This window comes from Hermetia illucens, chromosome 3 (genome assembly GCF_905115235.1).
Source record: "Hermetia illucens chromosome 3, iHerIll2.2.curated.20191125, whole genome shotgun sequence".
Classification (NCBI taxonomy): Eukaryota; Metazoa; Arthropoda; class Insecta; order Diptera; family Stratiomyidae; genus Hermetia; species Hermetia illucens.
In genome coordinates this window covers 19,359,663-19,377,875 of record NC_051851.1, presented here as the reverse complement: position 1 = coordinate 19,377,875, position 18,213 = coordinate 19,359,663, and the positions used below count along the sequence as shown (strand labels likewise).

General features: G+C 41.4%; 1 protein-coding gene across 1 annotated transcript; it reads right to left on the bottom strand.

The window, feature by feature from the left end:
- Positions 1-2,233: 2,233 nt before the first annotated feature.
- Positions 2,234-15,651, bottom strand: LOC119652516 (putative uncharacterized protein DDB_G0290521). The gene is made up of 2 exons (XM_038056712.1): positions 14,733-15,651; positions 2,234-2,891 (listed from the first exon to the last, which is right to left on the bottom strand). The coding sequence occupies exons 1-2, from the start codon at positions 15,409-15,411 to the stop codon at positions 2,848-2,850; spliced, it is 723 nt and encodes a 240-aa protein (XP_037912640.1). The 5' UTR covers positions 15,412-15,651; the 3' UTR covers positions 2,234-2,847.
- Positions 15,652-18,213: the final 2,562 nt, after the last annotated feature.

Here is an 18,213-nt window from a genome sequence, read left to right as displayed (position 1 = left end):
TTCTCGAATACACACAGTGTATTCAAGTCGTATGGTCTGTCAGGTTTCGCCAGTGTATTCCAGGCGGAAGTACTGGCGATATTGGAAGTCTGTCGATGGCTGGAGCGAGATTCGAGTCCCAAGCGTAACATAGCCATTCTGACCGACAGCCAAGCGACCATCAAGACCTCGTACTTAGCGACGACATCTTCCAGGCTTGTGGGGCATTGCAGAGATACGCTAAACCGTCTGGGCGACACGCTCAAGGTCACTCTCCTCTGGGTTCCGAGGCATAGGAACATAGGGAGGAATGAGCGGGCTGACAGATTAGCCAGGCGAGGCTCTGCTCTTGGCAGTCCTTTACCGAATACAGTCGGCGTTCCGCTGGCGTTTGTCGGGGGCCGAGTCTACCCGCACTACCTAGTAGCCGCGGGCCTAAGATGGCGAAGGCTTACGAGCTGTGCCAAGTCAAGGAAAATTCGGCCCGCTTATAACGTAGTCCGATCACGAGAGCTCCTGTGCCAGACGCGTAAAAACGCATTCAAGATTACGGCGGTCTGCACGGGACACTGGCCCATAGGGGACCATGCCGCTAGGCTCGGCATACCCTACAACTCGCATTGCCGAAGCTACGGAGAAGGAAGGGAAACCCTCATACACTTTCTCTGCGATTGCCCAGCTCTGGCTAGGGTCAGGCTACGGACACTGGGTAAACTAATCTTTGGGGACCTCAGAGAGATTTCTGGCTGGAGGGTGGGAGACTGCTTTCTTTCATGAATGCTACGGGCTCTGAAGATCCGAGCCGGCTGGACTTTGCCTCCCTGCTCTCATAACAGCAGTCACGGTCTTAGGAGTTTGTGGCTTCAAAACGGCACACCACAGCGCTAATTGGGCTCCTCGGAGCCGCCACAGATACCTACCTGCCCTACCCGGCATTTCCTCAATCTGGACAGCCTCCCCTTTCGAACGAGAGATCGCCCACAGAAATCCGACGATTTTCAATTTTTTCCCAATTTTACGATGTCGGGTCGCGGCAATTTTCAATTTTCTTCGATTTTCGCCAGGCTCGCCTGCGTTGGATTTTTCGCAACATGTCGTGTTCCCGACGCCGTATTGTCAAAACTCCGGCATTTCTTGAATTTTAGCCGCCTCCCCTTTCGAACGATATCTCACCAACACAAATCTAACGATTTTCAATTTTTGCCCATTTTGACGACGTGGGATCGTGCGAATTTTCAATTTTCTTCGATTTTCACCAGGCCCGCCGCCGGTGGATTTTCCCCGATACCTTGCCTTCCTGACGTCGTATTGTGAACATTCTTGCATTTCCTGAATCTGGGCCGTCCCCCTTTTCGAATGAGATAGAAATCCGACAATTTTCAATTTTTGTGGGGTCGCGGAAATTTTCAATTTTCTTCGATTTTCAGCTGGCCCTCTTGCTGTGAATTTTCCACGATTTCTTACCTTCATGACATATTGCATTGTGTCTCAATATCAAAGCCTTTGGTTTCCCAAAAGCCGTTCTGTACTCACGTGATGTTCACTCCTCCAAAGTCGAATCTAGATTGAACTAACGGAAGAATCGAAGCTAACTGAGAGGAACGTATTGCGTGCTATCTTTTCTGCGCTCGCTGTAGTATAACGGCTTGAATTTATATATAAAATATTTTATATTTGCAGGCATGGACTCTTATATACTGTGACGTAAGCCACGGAGTTCATGAATATTCGTGCTCCGTTGTAACTTGTTTTGTTTGCTCATGATTCTGCCATTTGGCTGTTTTGATTCTCCCAACATATCAAGCGATAGAAGAATGATTTGTAGACGAGGATTAGATAGCTGGAGCTCTGAAACGACTTGGAGCCTACTTAAGATGCCAAGGGGGCGGGGAAATTCGAGCGTGGTTGCTTGCTGTGGAATCCAAAACAGAAAATTGGCACGCTTTAAGTGTGCGGCCTACAATTTCGAGCTTTTGGATGTAGACTCCATGGCGAGCGTGAAAAAGATCGAAACAAACAACTTTTGAGATAGTGTTGGAAGCTAGTTGTTGACTTTTTTTTTATATTATAAACAGCGATAAAACCTCTGGCCTTCTAATTGAACGCACATTTTACTATAGCGTAAGTGAAGTGTTTTTATACGTTGGAAGTCGCTAGGTTTGGCGCTCAATTTTTTGCGACACTCAGAAATGTATGTTACTAAGTTACTAAGGAAATTATTGGGTCATCCAAAAAAAAAAAATAGTTATTTTCTTCTCATTTTAATTTAATTTATTGCGTTTGTATAATAAATATAGCGTAAATCACATCGATCCTTTAGCTTTAAATATTTTAAGCACCGTCGCGGCGCTTTTTGATCCTTTATGGTATTCAAAAAATATATATTATCTCGTTTAAAATAACTGTCAAAGGGTATACACATATTCAAATCTAAAGTTGTCCAAGTTTCGACCAAACACACGAATACACTTAAAACTATGAATTCGCCCTGGATAGGGTGCAGCTGGTGAATAAATACGATTCCAATTGTATCAAAGGGGTGGAATATTCAACCCTTTTTTCATATCGTCCGTAGTTCTTCTCTTCCAAAGACTAACCGTGGAACATGTCTCTGACTTCCAATTAAATGCTGGTACATTGTTTTCATCCTTCTACAACACGAGGATACACAAGGGTGGTATTAAGTGGGAGGTAAGCCCCGTCGTTCCGTCCTTGTGCAGTGATTCGTCGCGCAAAGCAGAATTGCACCTTCGCTCGGAAGTCGAAAAATGTTCCATCTGTCGGAGGATATGCAAAGCGCAATCATACGCTGAAAGTACCAAGTTAAGCGATGTATTATAATCGCATTTGCCTTTTATGATAGCGGCACTAAATGCGGCTGGGGGATGTTTCCTCCTGCGATCCCTTGGGCGCTGTAAAAAAAAAAAAACAAAAAAACAAAATTAGAAAATCGTATTAAATGGGAATTAGATCAATTTAAATCATGCTAGCTTCTTAGTTATCTTATCCCCTAACCAAGGGTTGTTCCCTCATCTTCCCTTTTAGACTAGTCCCATTTGTTTCATTTTGGCGCGAACATTCATTCATTCAGCTCGCAAAGCCAAAAGCCATCACCCCAAGGAATATCTTCGGAGCATGTTTCAGAAATACTACTACGCCGGGAAATCTAAAAATAGAGTCTGCGAAAGCGAATGTATGACAGATAGTAGAAGAAAGAATTCATTGAAATAAAGTCGTAACGTGAAAATGTTAATTTTCTAGATAAACAACCCAAACCAAAGTGTTGACGTTTGCTGTTGTATGAATATTTCAAATAAACCAAGATTGGGGTATTGATGGGTAGGTGCGATGCACAGGAATCTTATCGAAGGGGATGGTCGTGTTATTCAAAACGTTCTACGATTTGGGATCGAAGAACCTTCTCTTAACTTCAGTCAATTTTTGAGAAACAATATATAGTGGTCACGGGGTGGAGAATTATCATATACAGCGCGGAACAGAATTGTATAAACGTTTATCGACAGGTAATCGATTTTCTTCCCTTTGCAAAACTATTATACTAACGATATGGCAACCTCTACTGTAAATGTTTTTGATCAATGTTAGTAAACTTTGGCAACACCAGAAAATATGTTGACAGATAACGGTACAGACTTATCACGCTTCGACTTATATCATTTTTGACTTATAACACTCGAAAAATTAAGGAACATGCTTCAAGTTAACACGTTTTTACTTCGACTTATCACACAATTTTTAGCATTATGTGCATACATATTTTTAATTCTACACACTTTCACATTGTCAGAGTTCGTCCGCTTAGATAAAAGTGGATTGGAGGCAATGTGCATAATACCAGGTATAAAAACCACGTTTTTCTTTATAGAAAACTTTATTCAAAATGCTGACCCTTGCTATCTACATATTATTTCCACTTCTCGGATAATTTATGGATACCATGCCAATAAAATTGTTTATCTTTCGAGGGAAATCACGACATCAAACCATTTTCGGACATTTGCGTAAAAATCGGAGTGCTACCCAGCTAACGAGTGGCCTATCGATGAAAACATAATAATCGGATCAGGCCAGGTCTGGTGAATAAGCGGGGTGGGGTAGTATCTTTCAGTTGAGGGTTTCTAAGTAGTTTGGAACTTTTTCCGATGTGTGCGACGGAGCATTATTACCGAGGAAAATCAGCTTTTCATGTCTTTGTTGATATTCCGGCCGTTTTTCATTCAGAGCACGATGCAATTTGATGAGTTGTTGGTGATAACGTTAGGCATTGACAGTTTCACCAGGTTTCAACAGTTCATAGTAGACAATACGCCGCTGATCCCACCAAACGCACAGCATCGTCCCCCTTCCGAAACGATTTAGTCTTGCAAAAGATGTCGCTGGTCGACCGGCATCAACCCACGTTTTTTTTTCATTTAGGATTCTCAAAACAAAATTCCCTTTTTTTTCGCCAGTCACAATCACCTTTTTTTTGTATGTGGCAAGCAAGATTTCGCATCTGCCTATCGTTCAATTCGTGGGGCACCCATTTTCCGATCTTTTGAATCTTACCCATTGCACGTAGACGCATGGAAACGGCTTTTTGAGAGACACCTAATTGCTTGGCGAGCATTTTCTGCGTTTGAGTATAGTCCTCGTCCGAAAGAACCTCCAATTCGTGGTCCTTAACCTTCCCGGGCCGATTTTCACGCTCCTTCTCGCTCAGATCGAAATCGCTATCTTTGAACCGACGGAACCAGTCCCGGCACGTTGTTTCCGATAGAGCATTGTCGCGCCAGGTCTCCACAAGCATTCGATGCAATTCAGCGGCTGATTTCTTCAAATTGAAGCAAAAAAGCAGAGAACGGAGCAGAGCCAAAACTGGACATGATTATTGAAGAGAAAAAATATGTTTTTACATGAAATTGCTGATGATATGCACTGACAATTGTTGACAAATGTCGAACTGACGTCATCTGTGAGAAAACAGCGGATTTAAGCTTGTACACCTGGTATGTTCAAGTTAAAATATTTCTTCTAATTACTATGTAGCTCTGAATATTCACACAAGTAGTCGGTGTTTTCAATTATCAGAGGCATTTGAGAGGTGTGAATGTGTTTTATTGATTCCTTGTTTTCTGGATTCTTAGTTACGTATGAACATACAGTACTGGGTAAAAAAATCCAATCGTTGTGGGCTTTAGTCAGTCCTCTGTAGCTGACTTTTTAAAAAAATTCCGGTCCACTGGATGCACTGCCCGGAAACAGGGTTCAGAAGGGCCGAGAAAGACTACATCAGCCGAAAACAGATTGATGCGGAAATTCTGCTTGCGGGATTGGTTCAAAAGTTCATCGGACATTAAAAAAGCGCTCAAGGATGCCACTGGGACAGAAATTGATGCATCAACGGTTCGTCGGAGGCTCAGAGAGGGCGGATGGCTGACGTGCCGCAAAGAAGACAACGTTATTTATGGGCAAAGGACCGCGAAAATTGGACCTTGAAACAATGGCAAACTGTAATATTCTCAAATGAATTCCAATTTATTTTTGGGTCAGATGGGATCCACCACGTATGGAGAAGATCAGGTGAGCGATTCAGTGGGGAGTGTATTCAGACCACAGTACGCCAGCCGATGAGCAGGATGATCTGGGGCTGCTTTTCGTTTTATGGTGTGAAAGGACTCCCATTAATTGATGGAACCGCTAATGGTGCAGCCTATAAACGAATCTTGGATTAGCATCTGATACCTTGCATTGAAAAGCAGTATCAGTATTTAAGTGGGATCATCTTTCAGGACGATTCTGCGACCTTTCACAGATCCCTTATTGTAAGTAATATTTTTTTTATTGTCTCCCGTTGGTTTAGAAATATTGAAAATTTTCCAATTATTTAACCTTTTTTGCTTTGGAGGTGCGCAACTTTCCAGCCGAAAACTCAGTAAAGTAGCTGACTTAACCCGGGAACAGCTATGATTTAAACCCCATAGAAAACTTGTGGGCACTAATGGAGAAAAGGTAGCTGAACAGAAGCCGGAAAGCCAACAAAAGCTTGATTTAATCCTCTTAAGGACGTGGAATGATGAAGTTCTATAAAGCACAAAGGTTGCGTGTATTTGATTTGGGAGGGAGACATAGTCTCTGAATACTCAGAACGTTGTGGCCCGTGGTATTCGACTCTCCCGTTTAACGAAATATCCCAGATACATTTATGTATCGCAGGACCTTCGTTAGTGGATATGATGTTATCTGCTGCAACTCCAGCACATCAGCACCAAGAGAGAGAAAAGCAAAGGTTTATCAATGATAAATATTCAAGTCAAGTCCTTTACGAACGACGTACTCCAGGCGTTTTCGAATCAGAGATTTTTTTTAAAGGTGGAAATCTTCAAAAGGGTAACTCCAGTGTGAGACTTCATTGAAACCTGAGAGATGTTTCCATCCAACCACTTCTCTTGGAAATTTTTAGTTTCGCATTTATAGAGAGAAGACTCTGCGGTCAACCCCAATATCTTCGTTAGCTTTGCTGAGGAACTTACATTTTCTCAAAAGTTTATGTCCTTAGGCAGGTCATCCTTTTTGTTATTAAGTCATTTGACTTTACTCTTTTCAATCGTCAAACTTGAGATATCTGTCAATTTTTGGATTTCGTTATTTCCATGTGAACGTAATCGTTAACTAAAGTTAATTACGTGCTCTTTAACAACTTCAGCCAACTGTATTCTCAGGTTCCCAGAATCAACCTTTTGCGTTAAAGTCACCTCCTAAAGTGAAGGAGCTTCCGATAAGCTTGGAGAGTCGAGCGAAGTCTTCTTTTTTAACATTTGATCGAGGCGGACAATATATTAGGATATTCCAATCTTTGTTAAGTAGATGTCCACCAATAGTCAGGAGCTGCCTTTTTTTGTCTTCAATTTTCTGTCCCCCGTAGCGCCCTATCTTCTTTAACAAAGATTGTAGTTTTTCCTCTGACTTGCTTGCTGGGATGTGTTGCAAGATACCAGCAGAAGCCACGGAATCGGACGTTATTATTTTTGGTTAGCGCATCATGCTGCGAGCGTTCTATTTTGGCGGGCCTTACAACAGAGGCGGAGCTATTTACGTACCTGAGATCGTTTTTAGCTTTCGTAATTCTTTCACTAGTTCACAACCTCTGCAATTTACCGGGTGTTGTCGAGGAAAGACTCAGTATTTCTATTATATTTTGACCTTAATAATTCCAGATGCGTATAAACTGTCCAATTGCCTCCGAAGTGATCGGTTTGCTGGCAGGAACTCAAACAACATCACCTCCTTCTAATTACAGGGTAGAACATAACTTTCCATTGATAATGTTCAGCCATTTGGTGTCGTTTGAGGTGGATCCTCATGGCAGAAGCAAGACCGGTCTCAGTGTACATTCCTGTTTTCTTGGCGTCGTCAAATGAACTTCGAATTCACAAGGAATTCAAATATCGAGACTGTTAAAGGCTTTTTTAGGTGCTAGTGAACACTTTTTTGCCTAACCTTTAATGCCAACTCTACAGATTCGGCGTTTCTCCTGATTTTGTGAACCATGCGGGCCTGGGATGGAAATTATGAGGGTCCATCTCTATTCCTTTTTCTTCATTGAAATTTCTATTCCGATCCCGAGGGGAATCCCCCCTTTTCCACCTTCCTTCATCAGGCCTGCTGCAACCAATTTGTTCATTAATACATACAGAGGTGGTTCTGTAAGCCCTATATGCCTATCTTCGAATAAGTTGAGTGTTAGTTCTCTCGACAGTCTACGAGTCTGCTGCCTTGTTATGAACAGTTTTAACTGAAGCTTTAGCTAGAATATTGATTGGCTGGCAGTTGGGTTTATGTGTGTACGTTCTGGTATGGCACTATCTTTATAGTAGATAAAGAGCTGTTGGGAGCTTGAAGCAGGCTTAATTTTGAATGAGGTTTCAGCCAGCTGAGATGTTGGTGGGAGCTGGGGAGTTATGAGTAATTTAAAATATATCATCTCATTATCTGAATCATTACACGGAAAATTGTTATCCCTTAGGTCGACAGGAGTTTTGAGTGACATTGACCGTGCGACTAAAAGCTAAATATTTCAAAACTACCTCAGAGAAAACGAAAACCGGAAATACTTTCTTTATTCTTTCTCAACCTTACCTCATACCCCCTATAGAAATTGGACTATATATTATCAAACAAAATTATGTAAATCACAAAAAATTTGCCCTTCAAACGTGTCTAAAGACCCCACAGTTGCTCAGCTGCTAACCCATCCCCATATATTCACCAAAATTAGTCACTTTCCACCATATTGACAGTAATTAGCTGCTTTGAGTTTATTTATGGATTTTTCCGATTTCTATCGCCCTCTGACCTTATATTTTCGAAATTGTGTAAATCTAGTTGGTCATCTGCATTCCATAGTTGTACACATAGCAGCCTCTTCTTACTTCATTGTTAATGACTCTGTTTCGTCACTATGTATGATGTGCACGCGATAAGCTCACAATAGAAGTAATAAAATGAGAATGCATTTACAAAAATATCCGAAAAAACTCGCACTCGATTTCCATTTCCACATACGTTCCAAAAGTCCCAAAGGTTAAGAAACATTCCTGCCAACTGAATTATTCAAATAAATTTGCATTGAAATGGTTCCTCTGCGAAAACGCATTTCAAGGCCTGGCAACTATTATGAGATGTTTTGTCATATGTGACCTATTGCAATGTAGTATTGAACCGAATAAATGATATAATATAGGGAAACTATTTGCTTGGCATGTAATGAAACCAAAAAGGATATAATTGAGACGGATTTTCAAATAAATGTTCAAAATATAGTAAAATATTATTCAATCTGAGAAGATAATGGAATGAGATGTATTTTGAGGCCTAGATTTTAAGCCCGAGATCCCTTACGTCGACAGGAAGCAACAAAGTGACTGCAAATATCAGTCATCGCTAGGGACCTCCCGATTTGCCTCCAATTGGTTGAATTCTCACATCCACGCATTTTCAGTCAAGTCGGTAAATCATTTTTTGGTTTCAATAGTTATATCGTTTCAAGGAAATCAACCTACCCCGACTAGTTATTAACCGCTTTAGGACCAGTTAAGTGGGAGAAAGGCTTTCCTCTGTTGGTCCAGTCCGCTATCAAGTGAATGGTGGACGACTTAGGCCTTCTCCAGTCTTAATGAAAAATATGAAGTATTTTCCCGAAGTTACAAAATATGCTTCGATTAAGAGGTTCAACTTTATATAGGAAATTGATGGAAGGCCAATGACAGCCATCCACGATCAATCCGGCCTAAGTAGTCCGCAGTTGACCGCCGGCCAGAATGTGGATGTGGTGCGGCTGGCCTGTCCAGCGGCCAGCGATCGAACTACTATAAAAGCTTACTCAGTTCTCTATCGACTACATTGAATTGATGTGCCAGTGCAAAGTCACTCTGGATAGAGAATAAAATAGAGCCATAATCAATGATAGTCTTAAACTGGCTAAAAAGTTGGGAATTTATATATTTTTTTAAGTTCAAGTAGAGGTAAATTTGCTACTTATTTACAATAGTGAATTTATGTATATCCATTAAACAGGAAATTGAATAAAAATGGCTCGTGGACTGCACTGTATATCTAGCGACAGAATAAGGATAATAACTTTGCGAGATGAAGGTAAATTACAGCGAAATATTGCTGAGATTGCCGCGTGTTTCAGAGAGATGATACAAAATGCTCTTAAACCTTCATCAAAAAAAGAAAATCGTGAACCAATAAGGAGAACGACTCTGAAAACGGATCGGCGTATCATTATTACTTCGACCAAGATAATATTAAGAAATGGAGAAACATCTTATGGAGCGATGAGACCAAAGTACATTTAATTGGTTCTGGTTTGAAGACCAGCGAATAAAGAATTAGCTCCAAAATACATAAAAAGTACCATGAAAGATGGAGGTGGCAATATAAAGTTATCGGGGCATTTTCACGGTCTGGAGTTGGTCCAATTTAGAGGGATCGATCAAGAGGGATAAGTCAACTTTCTCGAGAATATGATGTTACCTTTCTTTAGGAACTGGGGAGTCCTAAGTCAGTACCCGCTTGATGCCGGATCGGACCAAATGGAGAGCAACTTGCTCCTACTCTTTATGGTCCACGGACTCCTCTTTTTGAGTTTAACACTCAAGGTTCAAAAAGTAAAAGAGGGACGAAGGCGACTGCGGTTTAGTACCAGGGTAGAGGCAACTCATCAGACGCTGCCTCACCCTTTACCCTGGGAGCAGCGTGAACGAAGCGGCTCGCAGATGTTATACGATCCCTTTCATAATTCGCAAAACACGACAAGGCTGCGAATTATATTCAACGTAACTTCGGCCACAATTCGGACCAAAACTTGGTCGGAGCTAGATACTTTTTTTTTTAGGAATTGGGGAGTCCTAATTCCGCATTCACATATATATATATATATATATCATATATATATATATATAATATATATATATATAATTCGCACTCTTGTCATGTTTTGCGAATTATGAAAGGGAGCACGAAACGGTAGCCGTATTCGTCCCACTTTTACTGAGGTACTTACCCTTTAGTGAGGATAACATGCCTTTAAAATGGATCTTTCATCAAGATAATGACCCGAAACATACTGCGGGTAAAGCGAATTTTAAAGTTTCCGGAGACGGCTCTTGGAAGAAACGTGGTTTCAAATCGCTATATGGTGTAACGACGCTTATAAGCTATTATTCTGGAAAGGTAATTGATTCACGTGTAAAAAGCAGTTACTGCCAAGCGTGTACGTCTTGGGCATCTTCTCAAGAATATGATGAATGACTTGAAAATCAAACAGCAGAGCGCATGAGAAATCACGAGGGTTCCGCAGACAAGATGGAAGTTACTTTTATCACTGAAATGTTCTCAGCCTCTGAAGAGAAGTTCGGTGTGAAATATGGCAATTTCATCGGAGACGGTGATTTAAAAACTTTTAAGGCCATATTAGTTATTAATCCATATGGCGAAGAATTTCCAGTTGTAAAGAGTGTATTAGCCACGTGGCAGAGGATGGGCACTCGGCTCCAAAATGCCAAAAACCAACAGAAACTTGGTGGCGGGGTAAATTAACGGATGCGATAATTAAAAAATTATCTACATACTAGTAATCAGAAGAAATATTAATAGTGTAGAAGAAATGAAAAAATAAATCCTGGCCACTTGCTACAATCAGTGTTCAACCGAAGAAAATTCGCGGCATGAATATGGCCCTACTGGAACCGACAGCTGATATAGGTGGAAAAAAAGCCGAAGCTATAGGAGCCAATAAAGAACTACTGCAGCACCGTCCACCCCTGCACCCCGACGTCGAAAGGTGCATTCTTCTCATTTATGAAGACTTGACGAAAAGTGATTTGTTGGAAAGGTTCAACTCAACCGTTTGGTGTCTTGCTCTAAAGTACCAGCATTCTGGCTTTAAAATAGTTGAGATAGCAGCCTTTTTGGCAGCTGGAATGTTCCACGAAGGCTATTCATCTATCTTAAGAATTATGAATGATTTGCAATTTCAAATTGCGTCAAAACTACGCTGAAAAAAAAGAGACCAGCAACGAAAATAGCGCAAGAGTAGGTTTATTGCAACTAAAGATGCTCGAATTGCTAGAAAAAATCCTTGATGGCGGAAAATAAGTTCTATCTATCTAGTTTATCTCAAAACAACATCTTCGAAATCGGTGTACCGCGAAAACCAACCATTGGCTTCTATATGAAATTAATTGTTTTTGATAAATTCGAAAAAAAAAAATTAATTAACAAACAATCATGCAAATTTAACGTAAAATATCTTTTTTTTTAAATCGCACACCATTTTGTTTCGTTACATTTTTTAAATTTTCGCCAATATGTGTCTAAAATAAAATACCATGGTTTATTTTTTCCAAATCAAAGGCTACGAAGCGGGGGAACACCGATTTAAAACTGCTGCCGCAACCACGTGCCATAATTCCGCCATTTTGTTTTTATTCATATTACAAAAAGTGTTTTTCCACAGATCATTCATTCTCTTCAAGTTTGTATAGTTTCATAAATGTGAAATATTAATTTCCTATTTGAAATAAATTCTCAAAAATATGCCTTTCCTTTCGTCTAATTGTATATCTCCCCTTCATCATCTTCAACGGCGCAACAACCGGTATCCGGTCGAGGCCTGCCTTAATAAAGAACTTCAGACATCCCGGTTTTGCGCGAATGTCCACTAATTCGATATCCCTAAAAGCTGTCTGGCGTCCTAACCTACGCGGCCAAGAGTTCTTAATTTTTCTTGCTAAAAACCCAAGTCTCCGAGGAATACATGAGGCCTGGCAAGATCATTGTCTTCTACAGTAAGAGCTTGGACTCTATGGTAAGACGTTTCGATCGGAACAGTTTTCTGTACTTAAATTTGGTTTATATGAAATAAATTCATGCATTACCCATATTTTATCTTTTTAAATTTGATTCAGGAAAAAATATTCAAAAGAAATTCAAAGTTTTCGTAAATGGCTTTATTTTTGGGACCATCACCGTATTTCGAAGTGTTGCGGCCGCCATTTTGTTTTGTAACCATGAAATTTTAATTTTAAGGACTTAATAAATATTAAAATATTTAACATATTTAACAATAATGCCGTAACACAAATAGTGATTTTTTTTTCCAAGAATTCCAACCCCCTCCTTATCCAGTGATAAAAAGTTGATATAAAACTTTATTGTAAAATACTGAAAAATGAAAAAAATTCTGGACTTGCAACGGAAAATTCTGAATTTGAAGAGAAAAATTCTGAATTTGAAAAGAAAAATTCTGAAATTGATTTGGAAAAGTCAGAATTTGAACGAAACACACAAAACCTTTCTTGTCTGAAAGTGTTCACCTTCCAGTTTCCCCGACTTTTTTTACATTCGGTTCATCTTCAAATGAATAAAGATTCAAGACCCCTTTAATCGAAAGCCATGTTGGCTTTGGTCAGCTAGATTTGAACACCCAATTTCCATCCAAAAAAAAAAAAAAATCGTGGCCCATTTCGTGCTTACTAAACAACACCTAGCCCCCAACTCCTCAGAAAAACGACCGTAACACAACAGCGGAATGACTGCGTGCGTGCGGAGTTAGAGAGCTGTTAAATGAAATTCATTACACAAACAATAAGTCCGATGCGCAATGCGGCACGCAGAAAAGTTCGGAAAATTTAACTTTTGAGATACATCGCGCCATTTGCAATATGGCGGTGCTTTACGTTTTCTACAGTTATTGTTGAATTTAATTAATTAATTTGAATGAATTCGTTTTGAATAGTGCGGAAGGCGCTATTTGCGTTGCATTCGCTAATTATTAATGTCACTTGCATTAGTTCCATCGCTTCCATTCATAAAAATTGAATTTAAGCCGGAGGTATGTGCACTTGAATGAGTTTTACGACAAAATATAGGAAGATGCATACATTAATTGCATAAATTTGAAGATTATGTGCAATGCCGTGATTTTGTGCATGGACAATCGACCTGCATGCATATTGTACGTTATCAAAATCCTACAATTGATGCTGCTAAAAATAGCGCATTATGTCATCCGAACGAACCTTGCCGACTTAAACTCCGTGCGATCCGCGGATTATCTCGTTCGCATTCTGCAGTGTACAAAGTCTAGCACCCAATTTCCGATCTCTAACTCTCATCCGTTCGTGTTTTTGAGCTGAAGATTTGATAGCCTAGAGGTCACCTTGAAAAAAAATTGTTGGAGGGGGAGGAGGAAAATTGGGGGCGAATTGCCGCACAAAGGATTGAAATTAGTTAACCCCACCATCATTAATTTTGAGAGAATGAGCTGTTAAACTCTCTTTATTTTTATAACTAGAGAAGTCCATTTGCAGGATTCGGCTATTGTAGGAATAGGTCTTCATGTCCAGATGATTTGTCAGCCACGAATTACAATAAATGGGACAACAAAGGAATGGAGAATTGATCATGGATGAAGGTTTAATCCGTACTGACACGTTGTTTCTTTTTCGTTGGTGTGGATATTTATTCTTGCAAATACCGAGATTTCGGGAACCACTTGGTTTTTTTATTATTTCAGATAATTAATCGTTGGAAACACCGCATAATTACACAGAGAGAGAGTTTCTTCCACTCGAAAAATATCTAGTCTAAGAAGACAGGAAATAGGCGTTCAATCGATGCAATTATCAACAGAGATATAAATGATTCCTGCTTAACTTCGATATTGTTCGCCTATTCTTGTCTCTGCGGAAATTCGCTGGAATTGGGCAATGACTTTTGGATAAAATGATCCACAATCAGACGGAAATAAATCATGAAATTTTTCGATGTCTGGCTTGGTTTTCGAAATCCTGAAGATTGAAAGTTCAGATTTCCGCCCCATGAAATATATTTCATTTTTGTTTGGAATTGAGGGAGCCCGGACCGGAGCAAAGAGAACTACATCTGCTAACCACTTCGGCCATGCTGCTCCCAGGGCGAGGCAGCGTTTGATGAGTTCGCTATGGCCAGGACGAAACCCTAGTCGTGTGTAGAAATACTTCCTTACTCTGAACGTCTAAAACATAATTTCTGCTTGACTTATTATTTTTTTTTCTTTGAGAGAATTCAAAAAAAAATCGCAGCACAGAAATCATAGTACCGATGACGTCCCCAGACATTTTCCTTAATTTATTAATTCAGTTATTGACGAAATTTCGCTTACTAATTTTTTAACTACTGAAAACGATGAAGTTCTTACTTACCAGTCGAACTTTGCTCCTTCGTTTGACGCGAGTAAGGTGTCTGACGCCTCTTTTCTCGGAAATAACTCAAAATTCCAGGATTACACTGCACTCTCCTTTCCGACTGGCTTGGATTTGATAGTACCGAGTCAGCACTCGGTGGATTGGGGGCCAGCCTTTCACTGCATTCGTAATTACTTTCTTCAGCATCGGTTGATACCCCACCCAGGTTTCGAGGATCCAAAGGTTCGAAATAACCCAAAATTCCAGGATTACACTGCACTCTCCTTTCCGACTGGCTTGGATTTGGTAGTACCGAGGTAGTACTCGGCGGATTGGGGGCCAGCCTTTCACTGCTTTCACCATTATTTTCTTCAGCATCGGTTGGGATCTGACCCAAGTTTGGTAACAAAGGTCCGATGATCACGAATCTTTGGTTGAATTTTTTCATCGTGGCATCAGCTTCTTCTTTTTGAATACGAGCAATTTCGGCCGAATCTGCAGGACCAAATAAACAGCGCTTGGCACGCAGCACTGGTGACTTATCAGGAGCTGGGGGAACTGGAGGAGTTGGGGGAGCTGGATTAGATGCCGGAGCTGGAGTAGCTGACGGAGCTGGAGTAGCTGACGGAACTGGAGGAGCTAAACGAGCTGGAGCCCGAGGTCGCGAGAATACAGGATTAACTTGAACCGCGGTCATGACTGTACTTTTTAACTTTCACCGGCGCGATATGTGCCTCTGTTCAGTAAAATAAACACTAACACTTAGTTCGATGCAGACAATCTGAGTTTACTTAAATCACAAATTTAAAAGGAAACACTTCAAACAAGGATCCAATTTCCAAACTTCACAATCCTTTTCGTACGAGACTACGAACAACACCAAGAACCACGTCTAACCCCGACGACAGCTACGAAGCGAATAACCATTCGATAGCGTTCATGCTCACAAGGGCGGCGATGTCAGTTTTCCACAGTTTTCTTCGTTCCGCATTCTCTTATCTACTCCACAGTCTCTCTTTATTTTCGCTCTCTTAATCGTCGACATCAGTGGTGCCCTTTTATCGTCGCAACTCTGGTGAAGTAGAAAAAAATTACCTTTGTTGCTCAAATGGGTGTTGATCTTAACATGGTCAGTATAGAAAAGTAATTTTAAAAAAGATGAAAAAGAGCTAAACAGATTAAGAAAGAGAACGAAAATTCAACTGGTATATCAATAATTAAACAAGCTGGAGGTTTCAGGTATAAAAGGTTTTGTGTACAGGCAGTCCTCGTACTTCTGTCATGTTAGGTTCTCGAAATACGCGACGTAAATCGAAACGACGTATACTATGCAAAATCCATATTCGTACACTACACATTTCGAAAATTTTTCGGATATTATTTGAAATTAGTACTAAATATGTCAAATGAAATACACAAATTTTATTGCTTACAGTGTCTGCAATTGTCGAACAATGCGAAATATTAGCTGCGATCACTGTTACATTAACAAGAATGAAATTTCTTGCTCAAGTCAAAACAAAATTCGTATTCGTACACCCTGTAGATCGGTTAAAATATGCTTTTAGTACAATACTTGTTGTGCCACCCTGTAAAATTTCAGTTGTTAACTTCAAGTAAAGTGTGATAAATAATTTCGAGCAAAGCATGGGGTATGTAGGTAGGTGTCAGTGGTCGCACAAACTCCTAAAACCGTGACTGTTGTTATGGGAACAGGGGGGCAGTGTCCAGCGCGGTCGGATTTTCAGAGCCAGCCCGTAGCATTCACGAAAGAAAGCAGCTCTCCCACCCTGAAGCTAGAAATCTCTCTCAGCGGAACACCGACTGTATTCGCCGAGGGACTGCGAAGAGCAGAGCCTTGCCTGGCCAATCCGTCAGCCCGTTCATCCCCCTCTATGTTTCTATGTCCGGGAACCCAGAGGAGAGTGATCTTGAGCGTGCCGCCCAGACGATTCAGCGCGTCTCTGCACTGCCCCACCAGCCTGCAAGATGTCGTCATTGAGTACAAGACTCTGATAGTTGCTTGGCTGTCGGTCAGAATGACTATGTTACGCTTGGGGCCCGAATCTCGCTCCAACCATCGACAGACTTCCAATATCGCCAGTATTCCATCTAGGATGTTGCTGTGGCCGTAGGACCTCGCTGCCCAGCGTCCGGGTTCACGTAGTCTGACGGCACTGCACCGTGCAACATATTTAATGTGGAGGTCTAGGACGGGGAGATGCAGGAGTACATTGAGGGCATCTGCCGAGCAGGTCTGCGGAGCCCCAGTAGCACCTCTGCACGTGGTTCTTTGAATCCTATTAAGCTTCATCCTATTGTATTTTTTCTTCAAAGGTTGCAGGCTTTGAATACAATGAGCCGTACGTTAGGATCGGACGCACTACAGCGGTGTACATCCAGAGAACCATCCTCGGCCGGAGACCTCATTTCTTTGCAAAGGTTCTCTTGCAGGCATAGAAGGCTATACAGGCCTTCTTAACCCTCAGTTCTATGTTCAATCTCGAATTTCGCTTTGGATCCAGGATTACACCCCACTTTACATTAGAGGAAGGAACCAATCTTTGTTCATTCAGCCGTTGTATATGGAATTCAGGTATCCTTGGCTTGGTGGTGAATAGCATCAATCGCGTTTTGGTTGGGTTTATGCTGAGTCCGCATCTTGCAGCCCACAGATACACGTTTCGCAACGCTCCTTCTATGATTTCGCTCATAATGGACAGAAACACCCCTGATACTAACATCACCAAGTCTTCGGCATACGCCACCACCTTCCCCCCCTTGCTGTCCAATGTACGTAAAATTTTGTCTATTATTATTAACCAGAGCACCGGTGAGATGGCGCCACCCTGGGGCGTGCCTCTGTTCACAGCTTTGGTTAAGTGGTTGCCTTCCAGATCGGACTGGATTATCCTGGTACTTAGCATGGATATAATCCAATGCGTGAGATACCCCTCCAATCCAATACCGGTCAAGACTTCCTTGATGGCGTTGGTACTGACGTTGTTAAAATCTCCCTCAATATCCAAGAAGGCAGCTAGGGTATACTGCTTGTACTGTGGCGACCGCTCAACCGTGCCAATTACCTCATGGAGGCGATTTCAGTGGATTTTCCTTTGAGGTAGGCATGCTGGGACTTAGAGAAAGGCGTTCTCTCCATAATCCTCCTTAAGTGAATGTCCAGGACGCGTTCTAGGGTCTTCAGCACGAAAGAGGTCAGGCTGATTGATCGAAAATCCTTCGTGGACTCATGGCCGTGCCTGCCCGCTTTCGGTATAAAAACCACTCGTGCGCGCCTCCAGGACTCAGGTACGTATCCTAAGGAGATGCAGCTCCGGTAAATCTGAACAAGCCACGGCGCAACCCTTTCCTGTCGCTTCTGTAGCATGACTGGCATTATGCAATCTGGGCCTGGAGATTTGTATGCGGAGAAGCTGTTTATAGCCCAGCCGATCTTATCCTCGGTAATTAGGCTCGCACAGCTAGGGTTGCCGCAAAT

Coding starts and splice junctions, on each gene's coding strand:
- LOC119652516 (XM_038056712.1), bottom strand. CDS start 15,411: ATGACCGCGGTTCAAGTTAATCCTGTATTCTCGCGACCTCGGGCTCCA. Junction 2,892..14,732: donor GAAGGAGCAAAGTTCGACTG/GTAAGTAAGAAC, acceptor TTTTTTTTACAG/CGCCCAAGGGATCGCAGGAG.